This window comes from Geotrypetes seraphini, chromosome 3, assembly GCF_902459505.1.
Source record: "Geotrypetes seraphini chromosome 3, aGeoSer1.1, whole genome shotgun sequence".
Lineage (NCBI taxonomy): Eukaryota > Metazoa > Chordata > Amphibia > Gymnophiona > Dermophiidae > Geotrypetes > Geotrypetes seraphini.
In genome coordinates, this window is record NC_047086.1 from 11,665,428 (window position 1) to 11,688,778 (window position 23,351).

Here is a 23,351-nt window from a genome sequence, read left to right on the forward strand (position 1 = left end):
GTGGGCTAGTGAACCATAGACAGGAGGACCCAGGCCCATAAGCCTCTCTAACCACTATGTCAAGCGTGGAAAATGTGAGTCCACCAAAACCCTACTCTAATGCCATATATAGAAACATAGAAAGATGACGGCAGAAAAGGGCTATAGCCCATCAAGTCTGCCCACTCTACTGACCCACCCCGATAAGTCTAGATGCTAGTGATTCGTCCTACGTAGGGATCCCTCGTATATGTCCCATTTACTTTTAAAGTCAAGCACGCCGGTGGCCTCGACCACCTGCACCGGAAGCTTATTCCAGTGATCTACCACCCTTTCCGTGAAAAAATACTTCCTGGTGTCACTACTAAATTTCCCTCCTCTGAGCTTAAGCGGATGCCCTCTTGTGGTCGAGGGTCCTTTGGGGAAGAGGATGTCATCTTCCACCTCGACACGTCCTGTGATGTATTTAAATGTCTCAATCATGTCCCCTCTCTCCCTGCGTTCCTCTAGAGTGTAGAGCCGCAGTCTGCTCAGTCTCTCTTCGTATGAGAGACCCTGCAGCCTAAGGGCTATTAGGGTTGTAGACAGGTGGGTATAGTGGGCTTTGGGGGAGTTGTGGTGAGATGTTTATCTGGCACCCTTTTTATGAAGTTCACAGCAGTGCCCTCTAAGGTGCCCCATTGCTCTGTTGCCATGTCTGGGTGGCCCATCCATCACAATGCTAGCCCCTCCCACGACCTAAAGGTCTTGTTCTGGATGTTTCGGACTTTGGACAAATTTTTGGTTGAGAATGTGATATGAAGATAGACATAGTGGCAGTCTGGACAATCGAATGCCTGGATGTATAGATTGATGAATTTAAAAAAAAAAAAATTGTGGATGTACTTTTCGAGAATGGACATTTTACAGCTGCTGACTTTGGGTGACTAACGACCTTCACCCAAATTGGACTTAGATGTTTTGTTTTGATTATGCCCTTCCTCCTGTATAGAATCCAGAAGGGACGCAACTGAAATATATCTTATGCACAATCATGTGGATATCTTGAAAAACAGACTGGCTTGATATCTAATAGAAGGTATCCAGATATTATAACATATTCTCAAAAATGTAAATCTCGCTACCCTCTTTATAATCACTAATTCTTATTATGCTTTTCCTTCCTTATATTAATGTTTCTATAAACCGTGCCGAGCTCCATCTCTATGGAGAGGATGCGGTATATAGTTTAGAAACGTGTCACAGCTTAGAAGGGACTTGTGCAGTCCCAAAAGCTCTGGCTATTCCTTTCAGGCAACTGACTGATTCTTTAGCAAGATCACAGCTTCTGAACTTGGGTTGGTCAACTCTTATTCTCAATTTCGACAAACTTCAAAAACGCATCCTTTTGCAGAATCCTTTGGAAATTAGGCATGTTTTGCCTTTCTTTCTCATCTTTTGCACATAATCTTCTGTGAACCACATAGAACTTAGCAGTAATTGCGTTCTAGAAGTGAGTTTTTATGTTATGTTATGTAAATAAAATCAACATTGTGACTGGCTCTTTTGAACAGTGGGGCACAGACATAATGAACTAAAGCAGTGGTTTTCAGGATATCCACAATGAATATTCATGAGACAGATTTGCTAGTACGGTAAATGTCTCTCATGGCTATTAATTGAAAAACATATACTGTATATACCAGGGAGAACACTCATAAAATACTAACGCTTGTCAAAAATCCACATAATACATAAAACAAATCAGGGTGACTCACACCATAAACCATAATATTCAACATCACTGAAAATATTTCTTAGTAGTATTTATTTACTTCCTTGTTGAAGAGATTCGCTCAAGGCAATGTACAGCAAGAATAAGTCAAACATTTATTTAAAAAAAAATTTTTGTGATGTGTGCTCAGAAACCATCTTATGTCCCTCATTCTAGAGCTTTCCTTCATATGACTCACCTCATGTGTATTTACACCACGTAGGTATTTAAACGTCTCTATCATATCTCCCCTCTCCTGCCTTTCCTCCACAGAGGAAACATCTGAGATCTTTAATGTCTGTCCCCATATACCATATGACGAAGACCACACACCATTTTAGTAGCCTTCTTCTGGACCGACTCCATCCTTTTTATATCTTTTTGAAGGTGCGGCCTCCAGAATTGTACATAATATTCTAAATGAGGTCTCATCAGTCTTATACAGGGGCATCAATACCTCCTTTTTCCTACTGGCCATACCTCTCCCTTTGCACCCTAGCATCCTTCTAGCTTTCACTGTCACCTTTTCAACCACTGGAGGCTTGAAAGCATATCCTCCCTTACTCTCCTCTGTGGACACTAATCCCCTCCTAAGATGTGAATGAAATAGTACATACCAGCCTTTAAGAGAAGTAGGCAGGTCCCTGGAGTAGAGATGAGAATCCAGGCCCATATCTCACTCTTAACTAGGTACACTTGGGGGAATGTGAGAGCCCTCCAAAACCTAGCATAAGGGTGTATGGTTGGGTATAGTAGACTTCTGGTGGGTTTTGGAGGGCTCCCAAAACAATTTAAGGGGGTAATGGTGACATGTGTACCTGGAACCTTTTATGTGAAGTCCACTGCAATGCCCCCTAGGGTACCCCATTGCTGGGTGCCAGTGCCCGTGACTCACATTTGAATCCCATCCAAGTCACTGTGCTCAGACGAGCGGAACTCACAAGGCTTTATTTTCCCCTCTCACCGAAGGCCCCAAAAGCAGACATAAACTAAACTAAACTAAACCTTAGGTTTATATACCGCACCATCTCCAAGGTTGTGGAGCTCGGCACGGTTTACAGGGATTATAACGAGAAAGGAGCTACAAGGGAAGGACTAGATGAGGATCGGGGAAGGGGGAGGTAGTGGGCTAGGATGTACATACCTGGATGACATACCTGGTTCCTCTCTGGAAACTCATACAGATTTATTAAATATAATTAATTATTATTTTACCATCATTGTTTCCAGACCAGGCTTGTGTCACTCACTTTCAGTTTAAGGCAGCCAGAGAGGCAGTGACACCCTCAATGAATGCACCCCAGAGACAACACTGACTCCACACAATACCATACAGTCATGGGCTCCTCTCCATCCCAGGATCTTTCAAAGCGAGGGCAACATTTAACAGCGACAAAAGTAATAGATATCAGAGGTCCTTTCCACTGCAAATGACTTTTCTTTGCCAGGACGATGTTCATGGTCTCTTGCACGTTTCCCTGTTATTTCGACACCTCAAGTAGAGGGACTTTTAAGTTCTTCCAGCGCCTCAGCATTACTTTGTACTTGTCTGTCTGGGTCTTCTCCTCCAGCGCTTTTTTCAACAAGACTCTCATAACTGTGGCCACCTCAGTTTCCTTATCCTGCCCGACTATAAGATCCAGAGTGTCACCAACTTTCACCTGCAAAATAAAATCACAAAATAAATTACCATAAACACTTCACATTTGTGGTGGACTAGGTCTCAGCGGCTAAGGACTGTTGACTTGTTTAAACTACCTCATTGCTCCTGTCTATGTCACTCAAACCAAGGCCCTAGACACCTATACAGCTCCAGCTTTGGTTTTCACTCCAGTTACTTAATCTATTAAATGATGAGAGAAGACGACCAGCCTGGCCTGCCCAGTCTACCCAGAAAACGTACCTGTGATTGTGTGGGTCACGTCCCACTGACTCCTGGTGCAATCTAACTGCCCTCTCCCCCTCCAATTCCCTATTTTTTGTTCTTTCAAGTGTGAACGTTAATTTAACTACTGGGTCATTCCACGTTAAGTGGTCTAATTTTAGAAAAGTGCCCCAACTCGCCATCATGGATTTTGATGAAACTTACTTTGGTAAAGTTTAAGATTCACCAGTGGAATAGTTGAGGAGATACAGCTTTTTGGTTGATACCATACTACGACCATATACAGCAGTGGTCTCAAACATGCGGCCCGGGGGCCACATGCGGCCCGCCAGGTACTATTTTGAGGCCCTTGGTATATTTATCATAATCACAAAAGTAAAATAAAACAGTTTCTTGATCATATGTCTCTTTAGCTATAAATTACAATATTATTATTGAGGAAAGATTTATAAACTATAAATTGTCATTTATTTCATAAGACATTAACTATTTTTCTGAGGCCCTCCAAGTACCTACAAATCCAAAATGTGGCCCTTCAAACAGTTTGAGTTTGAGACCACTGATATACAGTATATCCCTGCAAAATATTTACAACTTTGAGTCAAAACATTTTCTTGGTCATACAAGTAAAACAAATGAAACTTGGGGATCTTATACAATGTTTTATGATCTATTCAATGGAACCAATTCAGATTTTAATATTTTTAAAACTGATATATGTAAAAAGCCTCAAAGTGGGATGAAAAAATGGACATGCAAAAAAATTTAAAAGTTTAGCCTTCTGTAGCTTCTGTAAAATTCTATTATTTTTTGACATGACTTTGTTCTCAAATATAAGATTTCAACTTATAAGCTAATCTCGTTACTTTACAATTTCACTTTAAATTTTGGGATTTTTCGAAACCATCAAAAATCAGGTATTTTTAACCAGCTTTTAGGAAAAAGTTATCTGGGAAATTTTTTGAACCAACTCTATTAGAAAGAGCATGTTTTCGTAAAAAAGATGGTTTTGGTTTTCAATAACTGTTCAGAGAACAAACTGATACTAAGGGCTCCTTTTTACTCAGTTGCGCTATGCTTCTTAGCATGTGTTAACCTTTGGCACTATTCAAACACACTTCATTGAAGAACCATCCAATAACTATCACCAAAATGTCAGAACTAATCTCACATTTATGCAGCACTTCATTCATCACACGGTGCAAACTGTCTTATTGATCCTCAGTGGGCCACCAGGCGCTCAAACTTCTTTCATAGTGCCGGGCTTTATACTCCCAATCATCATCGGATCCAATTTTATTAAATAACTTAAATACTTTAAGTGTTTATAATTTAATGTTAAGTCTTAAATAAATATGTACTAAAAGTACTTATCTGTGCAAAGACGCTTCATATGGGGGTAGAATCACCAACATGTTTCGCCCATATATTTCAAAGGGCTTTTTCAGTGCCTCCTTCCCATGTCCTTAGTGCCCACAGTGCTTCCTTCCCATGTCCTTAGTGCCCCCAGTGCCTCCTTCCTATGTCCTTCTCACTGCCTTCCACACTTTGTCCCACCCCCACCCCCGAAGCCAGCCTGCCTGCCTGTCTACCTCTCTCCCACCCTCCCTGGCCAAAGTCAGCCTGCTTGCCTGCCTACCTCCTTCCCTCCCTGTCGCGCAAAAAAAAAAAAAAAAAAAAGCCTCCCTCCTTCCTTTCCCCGGGTCGGTTACTATCTTGCCCTCCTGCTGCTGCTACTGCTAAAGCCGACACGAAGTCTTCTTTCTGACGTCTGAAAGGAGACTTCCTGTCGTCTTTAGAAGCAGCAGCAGGGTGGTAAGAAAGCAGCCAACCCAGGGAAAGGAAGGCGGCTTTTTTTTATTTTTTTTGCGCGACAGGCAGGGACAGGGTCTGAAAACGGGACCTATGGTCACCTTAATCTTGCCGGCCCTGTGCGGACCGGCAGAAATTTCCTGCGGACCGGCACCGGTACATGGAACGGCGGTTGAAGAACAGTGGTGTACAGGACGCTAAGTCTTTAATAAACAATCATAAAAATAAGATCATAAAAGAGTTTCTATCCAGAAGGACTGATAAGACCAGACCCAACACGGGGTCCTGGAGTGTGTCACCAAGTAGGAGCTTCCATGGCTATTCACTGCTACTTCCAATGTTTATCCAGTTGTTATCCATCAGGTTCTCATGTATTGACACACTCTAGAACGACGAGGTGATTAAATTTGCGGACGATATGAAGTTATTCAGAGTAGTGAAGACACAGGGGGATTTGCGAAGATCTGCAACGTGACATAATCAAGCTCGAGAAATGGGCATCGACATGGCAAATGAGGTTCAATATGGATAAGTGTAAATTGATGCATGTCGGTAACAAAAATCTCATGCATGAACACAGGATGTCCTGGGCGGTACTTGGAGAGACCTCCCAGGAAAGAGACTTGGGAGTTCTAATCGACAAGTTGATGAAACCGTCTGCGCAATGTGTGGCGGCGGCAAAAAGGGAGAACAGAATGCTAGGAATGATTAAGAAGGGGATCACAAAATGATCGGAGAGGGTTATCATGCTACTGTACTGGGCAATGGTGCACTCACCTGGAGTACTGCGTCCAGGAAGGACACGGTACTACTCAAAAGGGTCCAGAGAAGAGCACCTAAAATGTTTAAAGGGCTGGAGGAGTTGCCATACAATGAGAGATTGGAGAAACTGGGCCTCTTTTCCCTTGAAAAGAGGAGACTGAGAGGGGACTTGATCGAAACGTTCAAAATACTGAAGGGAATAGACTTAGTAGATAAAAACAGACTGTTCATCCTCTCCAAGGTAGGGAGAATGAGAGGGCACTCTCTAAAGTTGAAAGGAGATAGATTCCATACAAACATAAGGAAGTTCTTCTTCACCCAGAGAGTGGTGGAGAGCTGGAACGCTCTTCCGGAGTCTGTTATAGGGGAAAACACCCTCCAGGGTTTCAAGACAAAATTGGACAAGTTCCTGCTAAACTGGAACATACGCAGGTTAGGCTGGACTCATTTAGAGCACTGGTCTTTGACCTGAGGGCTGCCGCGTGAGCAGACTGCTGGGCAGGATGGACCACTGGTCTGATCCAGCAGTGGCAATTCTTATGTTCGAAACACGGACCGTGTTGGGTCCGGTCTTATCAGTCCTTTTGGATACAAACTGTTTTATCATCTTATTTTTATGATTGTTTATTAAAGACTTGGTGTCCTGTACACCATTACTGCAGTTTTTGGTTTTTGTTCTTTGATTCGAAATTTCACTGCAGTTTAGTTGGATTTTCTGTTTGTTATTGTAATAAAGTTATAAATAAATAAATAAATAAAGGGAAATTAATCTCTCGGATGATGATAAAATCTGTTTGCATCACAAAGCAAGATACCTCAAAAAAATATATTAGATGATGCAAAAGAAATGCTGTAATTAGTTTGGAAAGCAAAATCATCTTGGCAAAATAGGACTTTTCAAAGTTGATCTTGAAATGGCCAATAAATTGAATCAACTGACAAAAAGAAACACTAAATTGGATCAGAAAATTTGCCCAAAATGTAAAGCTGAATCTGGTTTCATGGTACAAAGTGGAGCTGCATCATCCTCTTCTTCTGCAATGGGTAAATCTCCAAAGTGAGCAGTAGAGATAAAGTGGGTTATAAGAAATGAAAAACCGAACGTGTAGAAAATTTGAGAATGCACTAGGTAACTTCTACCGCTGGATTAGCAGCTCAGGATGTTGGTCGGTCTCTAGTCAAACCACAGAATGTGTCATATGTCAAAACTACAGTGACCCGATTGAACAAATGAAGGAAAAAAACTGGAATATCCGATAGATTGAAAAAAATTCAAATACTGATCTTGGTCCCAAGAAGTTGGGCAATAAAAGTTACAGCATTCGAGTTTAGAATTTCAAAACAAATGGTAAAGATGGCCTGAAAAATCAAGGAAGAGCAGGATATTTGTGCTTCATCTAACCAGAAAGTTGTCAAACAATTTCCAAAAGTAGTCAACAGTTGGATGAAGAGGATGAATTCAGCAGTCTATATCTCGGCAAAAAAGATTGCATTTCTATTCGAATCGATGGAGTCAAGATACAAAACCAAAAGTGGCAGATCATAGCAAATATGGAGCCGAAAATTTTGTGAGCATAAACCAAAGTCGTGTACAACTGTTGGTGCTTCAAGCTCATATTACAAGGCTCAAATATCAAAGACAAAGCAAAGTGCTCTCTGTGGATACCTCTGCCCTGCCCTCTTCAAGGGACCTGTCCTCTATGTATGGGGCAATCCCACAGCTTGCCAACTCCTTGCTTCGGGCACTGAAATAATTTGGGATGGCTGGGTCTTCCACACAGACCCAGTCCTAAGCATTAACATGTCAAAAAGGGTTCCTTTAGATCAGGGGTGCCCAAATGGTCGATCACGATTGACCAGTAGATTGCAAAAGCAACGCGAGTCAAATTGCGTTGCCTTTGCAATCTTGTTCTTCCTGCCTCCCCGAACCAGGCCAGGCACGTACAAGTGCCGGATCCACAAGCCTTCACCTCCGACATCAATTCTGACACCAGAGAGGAAGTTCTGGGCCAGCCAATCGCCAGGCCTGGCTCGGGGAAGCAGGGAGAAATTGACGTGGTGGCTTGGACGGGGAGCAGGAGAAAGAATCGGGGAAGTGGAGAAATCAGTGCGATGGCTTGGGGGGCAGGGGGAGAGAGAAAGAAAAACAGGCAGGCAGGGGGAGAGAAAGAAAAAGAGACAGAAAGAAAAGGGGAGGGGACAGAAAGAAAGAAAGATTGGATTTACAGAAGAAGGAAGTGCAGAGACTCATGAAATCACCAGACAAAAAGGTAGGAAAAATGATTTTTTCAATTTAGTGATCAAAATGTGTCCGTTTGAGAATTTATATCTTCTGTTTATATTTTGCTCTATGGCCCCCTTTTACTAAACCACAATAGTGGTTTTTAGCACAGGGAGCCTATGAGCGTTGGGAGCTATGCAGGGCAATCAGCGCAGCTCCCTGAGCTAAAAACCCTTATCGTGGTTTAAGGGGAGAGGGTATATTTGTCTATTTTTGTATAGTTGTTACTGAGGTGATGTTGCATAGTCATCTGCCTTGACCTCTGAAAAAAACCCTGAATACAAATGATAATTAACATTTTCTCAGCGTACAGTGTGCTTTGTGTTTTTCTAAATTTTATTGTTGGTAGATCATTTTGACTTGGTCATTTTAAAAGTAGCTCACAAGCCAAAAAAGTGTGACCACCCCTGCTTTAGATTCCTCAGAAAACAACAAGTGTTTAGTAATCCCAGGGGATAATAATTCTAATAGAAATTCTTTATGCTGTCTCTGACCATAATCTTTTGTACTGGGTCAACGCCATGCTCTAAGTACTGCATCTAGCACCCACACTCTATATCAGTGGTCTTCATTGCATGGCCCATGAGCCAGTTGCGTCCCGCGGAGACCTTCTAGGTGGTCCCCCGGCGAGATCCGGTGCCTGCTCACTGTTCTCGTTTCCAGCAGCGCTGTTCTAACTCTTCGGGCTGCTGGAAGCATGAGTGAAGTAAGCACGCTTGCCTTCGGCGACCCAGAAGCTTTTCCTCTGCTATTTCTTCCTATCCCCGCATAGTACTTACAAAGGGGTGGAGCAAAATTGTTCTTCAACACCCTTCTTAACAAATTGGTATGGGCGAGTGAGAGCACCAAATTTATAATTGTGTGTTCCCAAGCTTATCAAAATCTGCATTTTTCCACTTAAGAGGCTCTAAATTCATTTCCAGGGCCTACAGTAACCTTCCTTTCGTTCTGGATATTGCTTTGGCATGGCTGTAAAATTTCCTCCTCTGTGTTGGTCTGATTCTCCTCCTATAGGAGAGTGTGGCATAGTGTTTTGCACCCTGAAGTCATGGGTTCAAACTCTGTGTTGCTCCTTGGGACCCTGGGCAAGTCACTAAGGGCTAGATTCACTAACCTACCTAATCGAGTCCCATCCGGGCAGGTCCAATGGATTCTTCAAGCCACAATATTCTAATGGGGGCGATCGGAGGAACACCTCCCATGCGCCGACACGGATCGCTAGTGTGCGTTTCAGACGCATGCGCAGACCATCTGCTTTCCCATTAGATCAGGGATCTCAAAGTCCCTCCTTGAGGGCCGCAATCCAGTCGGCTTTTCAGGATTTCCCCAATGAATATGCATTGAAAGCAGTGCATGCAAATAAATCTCATGCATATTCATTGGGGAAATCCTGAAAATCCGACTGGATTGCGGCCCTCAAGGAGGGACTTTGAGACCCCTGCTGTAGATGGCCTGCGCATGCGTTCATGTTCTTTTGCTGCATTTTGGGGGTTTTTTTTGGGGGGGGGGGGTCCCGACCTCATCCCTGGCGGTAACAGAAGCAGCCTCTTTTTTAAAAACTTTTTTCTCAACTTCTTTGCGAGCCCGTGGTTTTAATCCGCTTAAACCCGCAGGCTAAAACCACGGGCTTGCTGTGCGGGGAAGGGCAGGAGAGATTCAGGGGAGAGCACGGCGGCAGGCAAGAGATTCGGGGGAGAGCAAGGCAGCGATTCAGGGCGGCAGGCAGGAGAGATTCATTAGAGCTTTCCTGTAAACCTGACTGGCTGCTGGTCCCCCAGGATAGGGTTGGAAACTTGTTCACAGTCAGCAGGAATGTGGGTTTGTCTCCCCTGACTCTTAATATACAAGCACTCACCGTTCGACTTTTCTTCCACAGCTTTTCCCCATTCAGTCTCAGCAGATTACCGTAGAATGCCTCCTCCACTTTGCTTGAAATTAAGAACAAATTATTGCTTCATTACCAATCAAGCTCACAAAAAGTGCACACCAACATCACTCTACAGAAGCCTGTAACACCCTAAATTGCAGTCTTTTCAAGCACATGAGAAACATCAGCAGCAGAAAGCAGGGTTATCAGAAGCTGACAATATAAGGAAAGCAGGTTACATTCAAGTTCAAAACTTTCCAAATCTCCAAGTGCTGCATTGAAGGAAGAGCATTTTATCTTCTCTTTTTGGTGCAGTAACCTATGTGCCTAACTTTCCTATCAAAGAAAAATGGCATGTGCAAACCTATCCTGACAGGCTGGCAACGGAATCTCGCCCTCAGGGAGGCCCAGAAAGCAGAGGTTCTCGACCCAGTTCGATTTTCAAACTATCCACCATAAACAAACGTGTGATAAATTTGCATGCACATCTAGTCATGTGAAAAAATTAGGACACCCCATGAAATATTCAGTTCTTTGTTTTGAAATGTTCATATATCAATTTGAAATCTTTTTTTATTTATCTCTGGAAAAGAAAGTGATGTAATTGCAGGTAAACAACAGAACTTTTCCTTGATTTACTCATGAAACAAAAAATATCCATAAAAATGTGTATTCTAACTGAGGAACAAATTAGGACACCCTAATAGCTAGTGTTACCCCCTTTGGCTGAAGTAACTGCAGTGAGACACTTCTTGCAGCCATCTACAAGTCTCTGACATTGGTTTGAGGAAAGTTTGGCCCACTCCTCAATGCAGAATTCTTTCAGCGGAGAGATGTTTGAGGGGTTTCTTGCATGTACAGCCAGTTTCAAATCACCCCACAGCATCTCATGGGATTAAGATCAGGGCTTTGACTCAGCCACCCCAGGACTCTCCATTTCTTAGTTTTCAGCCAGTCATTGGTGCATTTACTGGTATGTTTTAGGTCACTGTGTTGCAGGGTCTGGTTTCGCTTCAGCTTTAATTTTCTTACAGATGGTCTCACATGTTCCTCAAACACCCTCTGATACACAGTAGAATTCATGGTGGATTCTATGATGGTGAGCTGGCCAGGTCCTGCTGCAGTAAAGTATCCCCAAACCATGACACTTCCACCTCCATGCTTCACATGAGCTTCTTTTCCTGGAATGCTGTATTTGGTGTACGCCAAACTAGTCCTCTTTTCTGATGTCGAAAGAGTTCATCTGTCCACAGAACACTTCCAGAAGTCCTGGTGTATGTCTACGTTCTCTCTGACAAACTTCAGTCTGGCCTTGATGTATCTCTTAGAGAGCAAAGGTTTCCTCCTTGCACTCCTCCCATGCAAGTTAAATTTGTGCAGTCTCTTTCTGATTGTAGAGGCATGCAATTTCACATCAACAGTAGCAAAAGCCTGCGTTGACCTTTTAGGGTTTTTGGAGACTTCTTTTAGCATCTTGAGGTCTATTCTGGGGGTCAACTTGGTTGGAACTGGGCATGTTGGCAGTTGTTTGGAAAGTCCTCCACTTGTACACTATTTTCCGGACCATGGAATGGCTAATGTCTAGTTTATTTCAAGTTTCAAGCTTATTAGGTTTTTTTATATACCGCCTATCAAGATTATCTAAGCGGTTTTTATAGTCAGGTACTCAAGCATTTTCCCTACCTGTCCTGGTGGGCTCCCAATCTATCTAATGTACCTGGGACTATGGAGGACTGAGTGACTTGCCCAGGGTCACAAGAAGCAGTGTGGGGTTTGAACCCACAATCCCTGGGTGCTGAGGCTGTAGCTCCAACCACTGTGCCACACACTCCTCATTCTTTCGAGATCTTTTTAAATCCCTTCCCAGACTTATAAGGCCTCAGACAGCTCTTTTGATCTCACCATGGTGTTCACTCTCACCGCAGCAGTCATGAGCACACCAAACTAAATGTCTGAGGTTTAAGTAGGGCAGACCTCCTTCAAAATGCTGAGTAATGATGTTCTAATCATTGTTCACCTGATGTGATACACCTGCACTTTAAATGGGAGGATATGTAGTGGTGTCCTAATTTATTCCTCAGTTAGAATACACATTTTTTGTGGATAGCTTTTGTTTCATGAGTAAATCAAGGAAAATTTTTGTGGTTTACCTGCAATTACATCACTTTCTTTTCCAGAGATAAACAACAACAACAAAAAAAGATTTGACGTCGATATATGAACATATCTTAAGAAAGAACTGAAAATTTCATGGGGTGTTCTAATTTTTTCACATGACCGTGAATATCCTGAAAACCTGACTGGCTTGGTGTGTCCCAAGAACTAGAGAATGACACGGTGGCAAAATTCATCACCGTCCCCGTCCCCGCGGATAACCACGGGAAATAATCCCATGCCATTTTCTAGTGTCTATTTCAACCTCAGTCCTTCTACACCAGCATTCTTCACAGCAAAGCTTGAGGGTCAGTGGTTTTGGCTATTCGTACTCCGATTCTTCCCTCTCTCCTTAAAGAATGACATGAAGATGGTTTCCCCGCGGTTATCCGCGGGGACGGTGATGAACGGTGATGAATTTTGTCACCGTGTCTTTCTTTACCAAGAACCAGGTTGAAAACCCCTATGTTAGGGAAAAAAAAAAAAAAAAAGACTGGGGTATGTGAGAAAAAAGGCAGAATTGGCAGGAAGCCTTCCCATCCCTGGTCTTCTTGCTCGCTCACTCTCCCCCCCTCCCCGAAGGAAGTGGTTCTGAACCCAGTCCTCAAGGCACCTCTAGCCAGTCAGGTTTTCAGGATATCCATAATGATTAGGGATAGGGACTTGTATACCACCATTTTGTAGTTCCACAATCACACTCAAAGCGGTTTACATACAGGTACTTTCAAACATTTTTCCTCTCTGTCCCTGTGGGCTCACAATCTATCTAATGTACCTGAGGATTAAGTGAGTTGCCCAGGGTCACAAGGAGCACAGTAGGGTTTGAAGGGAACCCATAACTTCAGTGTGTACCACACTCTCCTCCAATTCAATATCAGAAGTGAGCCAAGCATAGAACGATGAAGCCATGGTGACATCACTGCTGAAGTTGGCTCTTAGGCATTGGTGGAATGAAGCATTATGACATCACAATATGAGCTCTGGAATGTTGCTGCTATTTGGGTTTCTGCCAGGCATTATGACATCAGGGAAAGGGACAGGGACTTTTATCCTGCCTTTTTGTAGTGTTACAACCACATTGAAAGCGGTTTACATACAGGTACTTCAAGCATTTTTCCTATCTGTCCCGGGGGGAATCACAATCTCTCTCATTTAGTCATCCATTCACAATTTGATATACCACTACAACTGACTAGCAATGAACTCCATCAAATGGGTAAGAAAGGAAAACCCAATCAAATCATGAGAAGATAGGGCTTAAAACCTTGTTCTCTAAATGGAACTTACTGTTCTTCATGTAATGCACCCAATGAGCATTAATTCAATGGACTAGAGCTCTGAAATTTGCTGTCAATATAAAGAATGTCATACTCCATGGAGTCACCTGTCTACCCTAGTTCAAATATCCCACCAACCTCCCTTCCTTCCCCCAGGTTGAACAGAAGTTTCTTTAGAGGCCACCCCTCAATCCCCTCCCTCTGTGACCCCCAGGTCACATCCGATTCCAGCTGGTTGGGTCAGATACAGCAGATCCAAACCCAAGTTTGCTCATCGAAGAAGAGAAGGATATTCGGAAAGGTGAAGTCATATAACATTTTCCAAACTGAGGCAGTCACTCAGACTTAACATGCCAAAACTTCAAAAGCAAACTAAATAGGTGTTCAAATGAAAGCAACCGAGCACGGCAATTAAAACTTCAAAAAGTGATGATCCTATCATTCTGTACCGACTACCAAATTGGGGACAGGGAACACTTTTTTTTTAGGGTGTACATCTGTAGAGGGGCAAAGCTGGTGCAAAGTGCCACTAGGCATCATGCTGACAAAGCCTGCACAAGTTGGACCTGCATTCGGTCACTGGCAGGATCGTGGAGATCTTCAGCAAATGGCAGTGCCACGGACACAGGAAAGCTGTAAAGCAGTGGCTCGCACTTACTAAAGCTTTACATACTTCTATGGGATTATTAGGATACCTAGCAGTAAAATGTGGGAGAAGGCCTGACTGTTGGATTAAGTATATGACCTCAGGTTTGCTGGGAATAAGCTTCTGTCACTTGCCCAAGCAGTGGAGGGGCCTATGTCCACCACTTGGTCCACTCTTACGTTAACATACATTGCAAAAGATTGGGTGTGTGTGTCAAATGTGCTCTTTGAGGCTTCTACGATGGACAAGAAGCTAAGTAAATTACCGTATTTTTCACTCCATAAGACGCACCTCACCATAAGACGCACCTCAGATTTAGAGGAGGAAAACAAGAAAAAAACCATTCTGAACTCAACTGTATACTAATATATACCTGGCACCTTTAAATTCCATCCCAGCCCCCCCCCCCCTCAATCAATCATCACTTTTACATACCCCCAGCACCTTTAAATTCCATCCCAGTCCCCCGGCCTCGTGAGAACTGAGGCAGCTATTCAGAAACGGCGTGCGCCAAGCAGCAGCCCGCTTGTGCACCGCTTGGCCCCGACATTCCGGTAATCAGCAGGCAGCCATCCAGCGAAGCGCCAGCGACAAGCACAACTAGGAAGTGTCGCGAGCCAAGGCATAATCAGCAGGCAGCCCACCACAATTTAAAGGTACCGCTGGGGGGGGAGGGGTGGTATATTCGCTTCATAAGACGCACCCTTATTTCCACCCTCTTTTTTGGTGAATAAAAGCGCATCTTATGGAGCGAAAAATACGGTCATCTGAATCTTAGAAGAAATTGTATGCAAAGAAATCTCATTTATAATCAGTATGGGTTTTCTAAAAACCAGGTCTGCTCACTATCCCATAGTACTTAATTGAGAAGCACTGTTGTATAGGATCCCAAGCAAACTGCATAGAGGATTTCCCCTCACATGAAAGCCTGACAGTGCACTTACTGCCTTGAAATGTCCAGGCCAGCCTTCATGATGACATCGTACCGGAAAGACTGGACGGCTTTGCTAAGATCCTTGTAATCCTTGGGCACGCTCGAGGCCTCCTCAGTCTCATCCTCTATGTCACTGCTGTCCTCCTCCACATCTTCCTCGTCCTCGTCCTGCAACGTCTCTCTGCTGCTCCTCTTGGAGGCCTTGTTGCTTTTAAGTCTCGAAAGGCAAATGGCAGTCTCCTGAAGGTGCTGCCTCAGAAGCCCACCAGCATGGGCAGGTAATGCACTGCTGAAACGCACAGTGCAGCAAGTCACCTTGGGAGGGCAGCAGCGAGGCGAGGAGAAGATGCAGCGGCTCCATGATGCACTGAGTTGGTGCGACGGTCGTGGCTCCCACAGTGCCCAGCAGATATTAAATCTTCTAAATGCTCCAAAGGGCAGTCTGATGCCAGTCATAGCATAGCCTGCAGAAATAAACAGATGCTTCGTGACTATATAGTAATGACCTATCAAAATAGTTTTAAACTTTGCAAAGCATGCATATTACAAATATATCTATAATATACAGATAAATACACACACAAGATCTATTTTGAAAGGATACCATAATAGCCTCTTTCACTAGACCTAGGATTAACTTCTTGCACCCTGCATGTCAGGCTGGTTACTGCAGTAATGAAGGACAGCAGCAACATCTGGCAGTTGGCTGGAAACAGCACTGATAAGGAACTCCAGATGTGTTTTAGCATCTGAAAGGAGGTTGCACATGAGGGACTGACTGCAGTCTCCTTCAAAACAGGGGACAGAAATTACAATTCGTGGCCCAATTCACTACTAATAATCCTGCAGACACTTTCTATGTCCCCCCCAGTGGACTCGCAATCTAAGTTCTGGGGTTAAGTGACTTGCCCAAGGCTACTCCTCCACACCACTGATTTTGTAGTTTGCTGAGACTGGAAAGTGAGGCCAGTCATCATTCTAGGATCAATGTACAACGGCAATAAGGCACCAATATCAGCAGCTGCCGATCGCATGCCAGTGATACAACAAAGCCCCACAGAGAATCACGCCTCCGTGAAAGATAGGTGCTGGTTTTCCAGGCCTACATTTCGGGTGCCTATCTAGGCCTTTTACAGCACCTAGCACCACTTCCCGATTTAGCCACACCCTTAGTGGTGTTACACATTACAGAGAATGACATGGGGACAAATTTTTCACATCCCAGTGAGTTCTTTTCTCATGTTATTTATTTGCCCCATTCCTGCAAGCATTTCTGAGCGAGTGGTGTGTGTGACAGAGAGTGTGTGTGTTTGTGTGGGGGGGGAGGCCTTGCAGTGTCTTAGGGGTTCCCGATTGCTCCTTATAGGGCATAATTCTAACTTGCAGTGATTATATAGTCTACAAAATCCTGAGTGGAGTAGAACGGGTACAAGTTAATGAAAATTACAAAGACTAGGGGACACTGGATGAAGTTACAGGGAAATACATTTAAAACCAATAGGAGGAAATATTTTTTTCACTCAGAGAATAGTTAAGCTCTGGAACGCATTGCCAGAGGTTGTGATAAGAGTGGATAGCTTAGCTGGTTTTGAGTAAGGTTTGGACAATTTCCTGGAGGAAAAGTCCATAGTCTGTTATTGAGAAAAACAAGGGGAAAGCCTTTGCTTGCCCTGGATCAGTAGCATGGAATGTTGCTACTCTTTGGGGTTCTGGAATCTTGTTACTCTCTGGGATTCCGGAATCTTGCTGTTCTTTGAGATTCTGTATGGAATGTTGCTACTCTTTGGGATTCTAGAATCTTGTTACTCTCTGGGATTCCGGAATCTCGCTATTCTTTGAGATTCTGAATGGAATGTTGCTACTCTGGGTATTCTGCATGGAATGTTACTCTTTGGGATTCTAGAATCTTGCTACTCTTTGGGGTTCCGGAATCTTGCTGTTCTTTGAGATTCTGTATGGAATGTTGCTACTCTCTGGGATTCTGGAATCTCGCTTATTCTTTGAGATTCTGAATGGAATGTTGCTACTCTGGGGGATTCCGCATGGAATGTTACTCTTTAGGATTCTGGAATCTTGTTACTCTCTGGGATTCCAGAATCTTGCTATTCTTTGAGATTCTGTATGGAATGTTGCTACTCTTTGGGATTCTAGAATCTTGTTACTCTCTGGGATTCTGGAATCTTGCTATTCTTTGAGATTCTGTATGGAATGTTGCTACTCTTTGGGATTCTAGAATCTTGTTACTCTCTGGGATTCTGGAATCTTGCTATTCTTTGAGATTCTGTATGGAATGTTGCTACTCTGGGGGACTCCGCATGGAATGTTACTCTTTAGGATTCTGGAATCTTGTTACTCTCTGGGATTCCAGAATCTTGCTATTCTTTGGAATTCTGTATAGAATGTTGCTACTCCTTGGGTTTTGGCCAGGTACTAGGGACCTGGATTGTCCACCGTGAGAACGGGCTACTGGGCTAGATGGACCGTTGGTCTGACCCAGGAAGGCTATTCTTAGGTTCTTATTTTGGCAGGATAGACAGGCAGATAGAGTCTATCCAGTAGAGTGGCTCATGACCTCTCCAGGTCTCTTCCCGTTCTCTGTCCGGCCACTCTTAATGGTGCCCTGGAGCAAAGCACGAGGAGGCCCAGCGCGAGCAGCAACATATCAACGGCCCAGGCCGCGCGCGCGGGGAGCAACGGCTCACGAACGCTTCGCAACGCCCTGACCTGGAAGTCCCGTCTCCCGCAGCCTCCTCCTCGCTCGGCCCCGGCTCCCCAAGTGGGCGAGCATGCGCAGCAGACAGGTCACGGGGACGCATGCGCACGGCCTCGGGGCCCGCCGCCACTTCCTCCATCTCCATGGGGATTCTGGGGTTTGTAGTGTCATCGCTTTGAAAGCTGTGCACGCTGGTGGGAGGGAGGGGGGCGTGACGCGAGAAAGACACGCTGGACTCCAGGAAGGAGGAGGGAAACATGCCCCGCCACTTGGGTGGGAAAGAAAAAGATAGCTGGGCAAAAGGAGCTCTTGCACACTTAGGTGGGGAAAAGAGAGAGGCCAGATACCTCGGAGGGGGGGGGGAGGGAAGAAAGGCTGCTCACCAGGACACATGGAGGGAGGGGAGAGGTGGGAGAGAGCGCACATGGGGGCTTGGAAGTAGGGGAGGGAAGGAGGTGAAAGGGGAGAGATCCTGGACACCTGGGAAAAGGGAGCTTCTGCACACTTAGGTTGGGAAAAGAGAGATTCCAGACATCTAGGGGGAGGGAAGAGAAGAAAGGCTGGTCACCGGGACACATGGAAGGGGGAAGGGAGCTCAGGGGGGCTTTGAAGTAAGGGAGGAAAGGAGGTGAAAGAGGAGAGATCCTGGACACCTGGGAAAAGGGAGCTTCTTCTGCACACTTAGGTTGGGAAAAGAGATTCCAGACATCTAGGGGGAGGGAAGAGAAGAAAGGCTGGTCACCAGGACACATGGAAGGGGGAAGGGAGCTCAGGGGGGCTTGGAAGTAAGGGAGGAAAGGAGATGAAAGGGGAGAGATCCTGGACACCTGGGAAAAGGGAGCTTCTGCACACTTAGGTGGGGAAAGAGAGATGCTAGACACCTGGGGGAGGGAAGGGAAGAAAGGCTGCTCACCAGGACACATAGAGAGGGAGAGTGGGGAGAGAGAGCTCAGGGGGACTTGGAAGTAAGGGAGGGAAGGAGGTGAAAGAGGAGAGATCCTGGACACCTGGGAAAAGGGAGCTTCTGCACACTTAGGTTGGGAAAAGAGAGATTCCAGACACCTAAGGGGAGGGAAGAGAAGAAAGGCTGGTCACCAGGACACATGGAAGGGGGAAGGGAGCTCATGGGGGCTTGGAAGTAAGGGAGGGAAGAAGGTGAAATGGGAGAGATCCTGGACACCTGGGAAAAGGGAGCTTCTGCACACTTAGGTGAGGAAAGAGAGATGCCAGACACCTGGGAGAGGGAAGGGAAGGGAAGAAAGGCTGCACACCAGGACACATAGAGGGGGAGAGGGGTGAGAGAGAGCTCAGGGGGGCTTGGAAGTAAGGGAGGGAAGGAGGTGAAAGGGTAGAGATCCTGTACACCTGGGAAAATTGAGCTTCTGCACACTTAGGTTGGGAAAAGAGAGATTCCAGACACCTAGGGGGAGGAAAGAGAAGAAAGGCTGGTCACCAGGACACATGGAAGGGGGGAGGGAGCTCATGGGGGCTTGGAAGTAAGGGAGAGAAGGAGGTGAAAGAGGAGTGATCCTGGACATCTGGGCAAAAGGAGCTCTTGCACAATTAGGTGGGGAAAAGAGAGATGCCAGACACCTGGGGGGAGGGAAGGGAAGAAAGGCTGGTCACCAGGACACATGGAAGGGGGAAGGGAGCTCAGGGGGGCTTGGAAGTAAGGGAGGAAAGGAGATGAAAGGGGAGAGATCCTGGACACCTGGGAAAAGGAGCTCTTGCACACACAGGTGGGGAAAGAGAGATACCAGATACCTGGGGGAGGGAAGGGAAGAAAGGCTGCTCACCAGGACACATAGAGGGGGAGAGGGGGGATAGAGAGCTCGGGGGGCTTGGAAGTAAGGGAGGGAAGGAGGTGAAAGGGGAGAGATCCTGGACACCTGGGAAAAGGAGCTCTTGCACACACAGGTGGGGAAAGAGAGATACCAGATACCTGGGGGAGGGAAGGGAAGAAAGGCTGCTCACCAGGACACATAGAGGGGGAGAGGGGGGAGAGAGAGCTCGGGGGGCTTGGAAGTAAGGGAGGGAAGGAGGTGAAAGGGGAGAGATCCTGGACACGTGGGAAAAGGGAGCTTCTGCACACTTAGGTTGGGAAAAGAGAGATTCCAGATACCTGGGGGAGGGAAGGGAAGAAAGGCTGCTCACCAGGACACATAGAGGGGGAGAGGGGGGAGAGAGAGCTCGGGGGGCTTGGAAGTAAGGGAGGGAAGGAGGTGAAAGGGGAGAGATCCTGGACACCTGGGAAAAGGGAGCTTCTGCACACTTAGGTTGGGAAAAGAGAGATTCCAGACATCTAGGGGGAGGGAAGAGAAGAAAGGCTGGTCACCAGGACATATGGAAGGGGGAAGGGAGCTCAGGGGGGCTTGGAAGTAAGGGAGGGAAGAAGGTGAAACGGGAGAGATCCTGGACACCTGGGAAAATGGAGCTTCTGCACACTTAGGTTGGGAAAAGAAAGATTCCAGACACCTAGGGGGAGGGAAAAGAAGAAAGGCTGGTCACCAGGACACATGGAAGAGGGGAGGGAGCTCAGGGGGGCTTGGAAGTAAGGGAGGAAAGGAGGTGAAAGGGGAGAGATCCTGGACACCTGGGAAAAGGGAGCTTCTGCACACTTAGGTGGGGAAAGAGAGATGCCAGACACCTAGGGGGAGGGAAGGGAAGAAAGGCTGCTCACCAGGACACATAGAGGGGGAGAGGGGGGAGAGAGAGCTCGGGGGGCTTGGAAGTAAGGGAGGGAAGGAGGTGAAAGGGGAGAGATCCTGGACACCTGGGAAAAGGGAGCTTCTGCACACTTAGGTTGGGAAAAGAGATTCCAGACATCTAGGGGGAGGGAAGAGAAGAAAGGCTGGTCACCAGGACACATGGAAGGGGGAAGGGAGCTCAGGGGGGCTTGGAAGTAAGGGAGGGAAGAAGGTGAAAGGGAAGAGATCCTGGACACCAGGGAAAAGGGAGCTTCTGCACACTTAGGTTGGGAAAAGAGAGATTCCAGACATCTAGGGGGAGGGAAGAGAAGAAAGGCTGGTCACCAGGACACATGGAAGGGGCAAGGGAGCTCAGGGGGGCTTGGAAGTAAGGGAGGAAAGGAGATGAAAGGGGAGAGATCCTGGACACCTGGGAAAAGGGAGCTTCTGCACACTTAGGTTGGGAAAAGAGATTCCAGACATCTAGGGGGAGGGAAGAGAAGAAAGGCTGGTCACCAGGACACATGGAAGGGGGAAGGGAGCTCAGGGGGGCTTGGAAGTAAGGGAGGGAAGAAGGTGAAAGGGGAGAGATCCTGGACACCTGGGAAAAGGGAGCTTCTGCACACTTAGGTGGGGAAAAGAGAGAGGCCAGATACCTCGGGGGGGGGGAGGGAAGAAAGGCTGCTCACCAGGACACATGGAGGGAGGGGAGAGGTGGGAGAGAGCGAGCATGGGGGCTTGGAAGTAGGGGAGGGAAGGAGGTGAAAGGGGAGAGATCCTGGACATCTGGGAAAAGGGAGCTTCTGTACACTTAAGTTGGGAAAAGAGAGATTCCAGACACCTAGGGGGAGGGAAGGGAAGAAAGACTGCTCACCTGGACACATAGAGGGGGAGAGGGGGGAGAGAGAGCTCGGGTGGCTTGGAAGTAAGGGAGGGAAGGAGGTGAAAGGGGAGAGATCCTGGACACCTGGGAAAAGGGAGCTTCTGCACACTTAGGTTGGGAAAAGAGATTCCAGACATCTAGGGGGAGGGAAGAGAAGAAAGGCTGGTCACCAGGACACATGGAAGGGGGAAGGGAGCTCAGGGGGGCTTGGAAGTAAGGGAGGGAAGAAGGTGAAAGGGAAGAGATCCTGGACACCAGGGAAAAGGGAGCTTCTGCACACTTAGGTTGGGAAAAGAGAGATTCCAGACATCTAGGGGGAGGGAAGAGAAGAAAGGCTGGTCACCAGGACACATGGAAGGGGGAAGGGAGCTCAGGGGGGCTTGGAAGTAAGGGAGGAAAGGAGATGAAAGGGGAGAGATCCTGGACACCTGGGAAAAGGGAGCTTCTGCACACTTAGGTGGGGAAAGAGAGATGCCAGACACCTGGGGGAGGGAAGGGAAGAAAGGCTGCTCACCAGGACACATAGAGAGGGAGAGTGGGGAGAGAGAGCTCAGGGGGGCTTGGAAGTAAGGGAGGGAAGGAGGTGAAAGAGGAGAGATCCTGGACACCTGGGAAAAGGGAGCTTCTGCACACTTAGGTTGGGAAAAGAGAGATTCCAGACACCTAGGGAGAGGGAAGAGAAGAAAGGCTGGTCACCAGGACACATGGAAGGGGGAAGGGAGCTCATGGGGGCTTGGAAGTAAGGGAGGGAAGAAGGTGAAAGGGTAGAGATCCTGTACACCTGGGAAAATGGAGCTTCTGCACACTTAGGTTGGGAAAAGAGAGATTCCAGACACCTAGGGGGAGGAAAGAGAAGAAAGGCTGGTCACTAGGACACATGGAAGGGGGGAGGGAGCTCATGGGGGCTTGGAAGTAAGGGAGAGAAGGAGGTGAAAGAGGAGTGATCCTGGACATCTGGGCAAAAGGAGCTCTTGCACAATTAGGTGGGGAAAAGAGAGATGCCAGACACCTGGGGGGAGGGAAGGAAAGAAAGGCTGGTCACCAGGACACATGGAAGGGGGAAGGGAGCTCAGGGGGGCTTGGAAGTAAGGGAGGAAAGGAGATGAAAGGGGAGAGATCCTGGACACCTGGGAAAAGGGAGCTTCTGCACACTTAGGTGGGGAAAGAGAGATGCCAGACACCTGGGGGAGGGAAGGGAAGGAAGGCTGCTCACCAGGACACATAGAGAGGGAGAGGGGGGAGAGAGAGCTCAGGGGGGCTTGGAAGTAAGGGAGGGAAGGAGGTGAAAGAGGAGAGATCCTGGACACCTGGGAAAAGGGAGCTTCTGCACACTTAGGTTGGGAAAAGAGAGATTCCAGACACGTAGGGGGAGGGAAGAGGAGAAAGGCTGGTCACCAGGACACATGGAAGGGGGAAGGGAGCTCATGGGGGCTTGGAAGTAAGGGAGGGAAGAAGGTGAAAGGGGAGAGATCCTGGACACCTGGGAAAAGGGAGCTTCTGCACACTTAGGTGGGGAAAGAGAGATGCCAGACACCTGGGAGAGGGAAAGGAAGGGAAGAAAGGCTGCACACCAGGACACATAGAGGGGGAGAAGGGTGAGAGAGAGCTCAGGGGGGCTTGGAAGTAAGGGAGGGAAGGAGGTGAAAGGGTAGAGATCCTGTACACCTGGGAAAATGGAGCTTCTGCACACTTAGGTTGGGAAAAGAGAGATTCCAGAC

General features: G+C 46.5%; 1 protein-coding gene across 2 annotated transcripts; it reads right to left on the bottom strand.

Annotated features, from left to right (window-relative positions):
• Nucleotides 1-1,769: 1,769 nt before the first annotated feature.
• Nucleotides 1,770-18,197, bottom strand: MTRES1 (mitochondrial transcription rescue factor 1). Of its 2 annotated transcripts, none has more exons than XM_033935377.1 (4): nt 18,075-18,197; nt 15,361-15,814; nt 10,328-10,400; nt 1,770-3,393 (listed from the first exon to the last, which is right to left on the bottom strand). In XM_033935377.1, exons 1-4 carry the CDS (start codon nt 18,136-18,138, stop codon nt 3,214-3,216), a joined length of 771 nt encoding a protein of 256 aa, XP_033791268.1. In that variant the 5' UTR covers nt 18,139-18,197; the 3' UTR covers nt 1,770-3,213. The 2 variants fall into 2 exon arrangements, with proteins under 2 accessions (XP_033791268.1, XP_033791269.1); XM_033935378.1 differs by lacking the exon at nt 18,075-18,197 and adding an exon at nt 17,923-18,040.
• Between the last annotated feature and the right edge of the window lie 5,154 nt (nt 18,198-23,351).

Bases quoted from the DNA above. Each gene is read 5' to 3' on its own strand.
- MTRES1 (XM_033935377.1), bottom strand. From the start codon at position 18,138: ATGCTCGCCCACTTGGGGAGCCGGGGCCGAGCGAGGAGGAGGCTGCGG. The intron at 15,815-18,074 runs GTCAGGGCGTTG...TTATTTCTGCAG, and splicing joins GCGGGAGACGGGACTTCCAG to GCTATGCTATGACTGGCATC. The intron at 10,401-15,360 runs GTAAGTGCACTG...CTTAATTTCAAG, and splicing joins GGCCTGGACATTTCAAGGCA to CAAAGTGGAGGAGGCATTCT.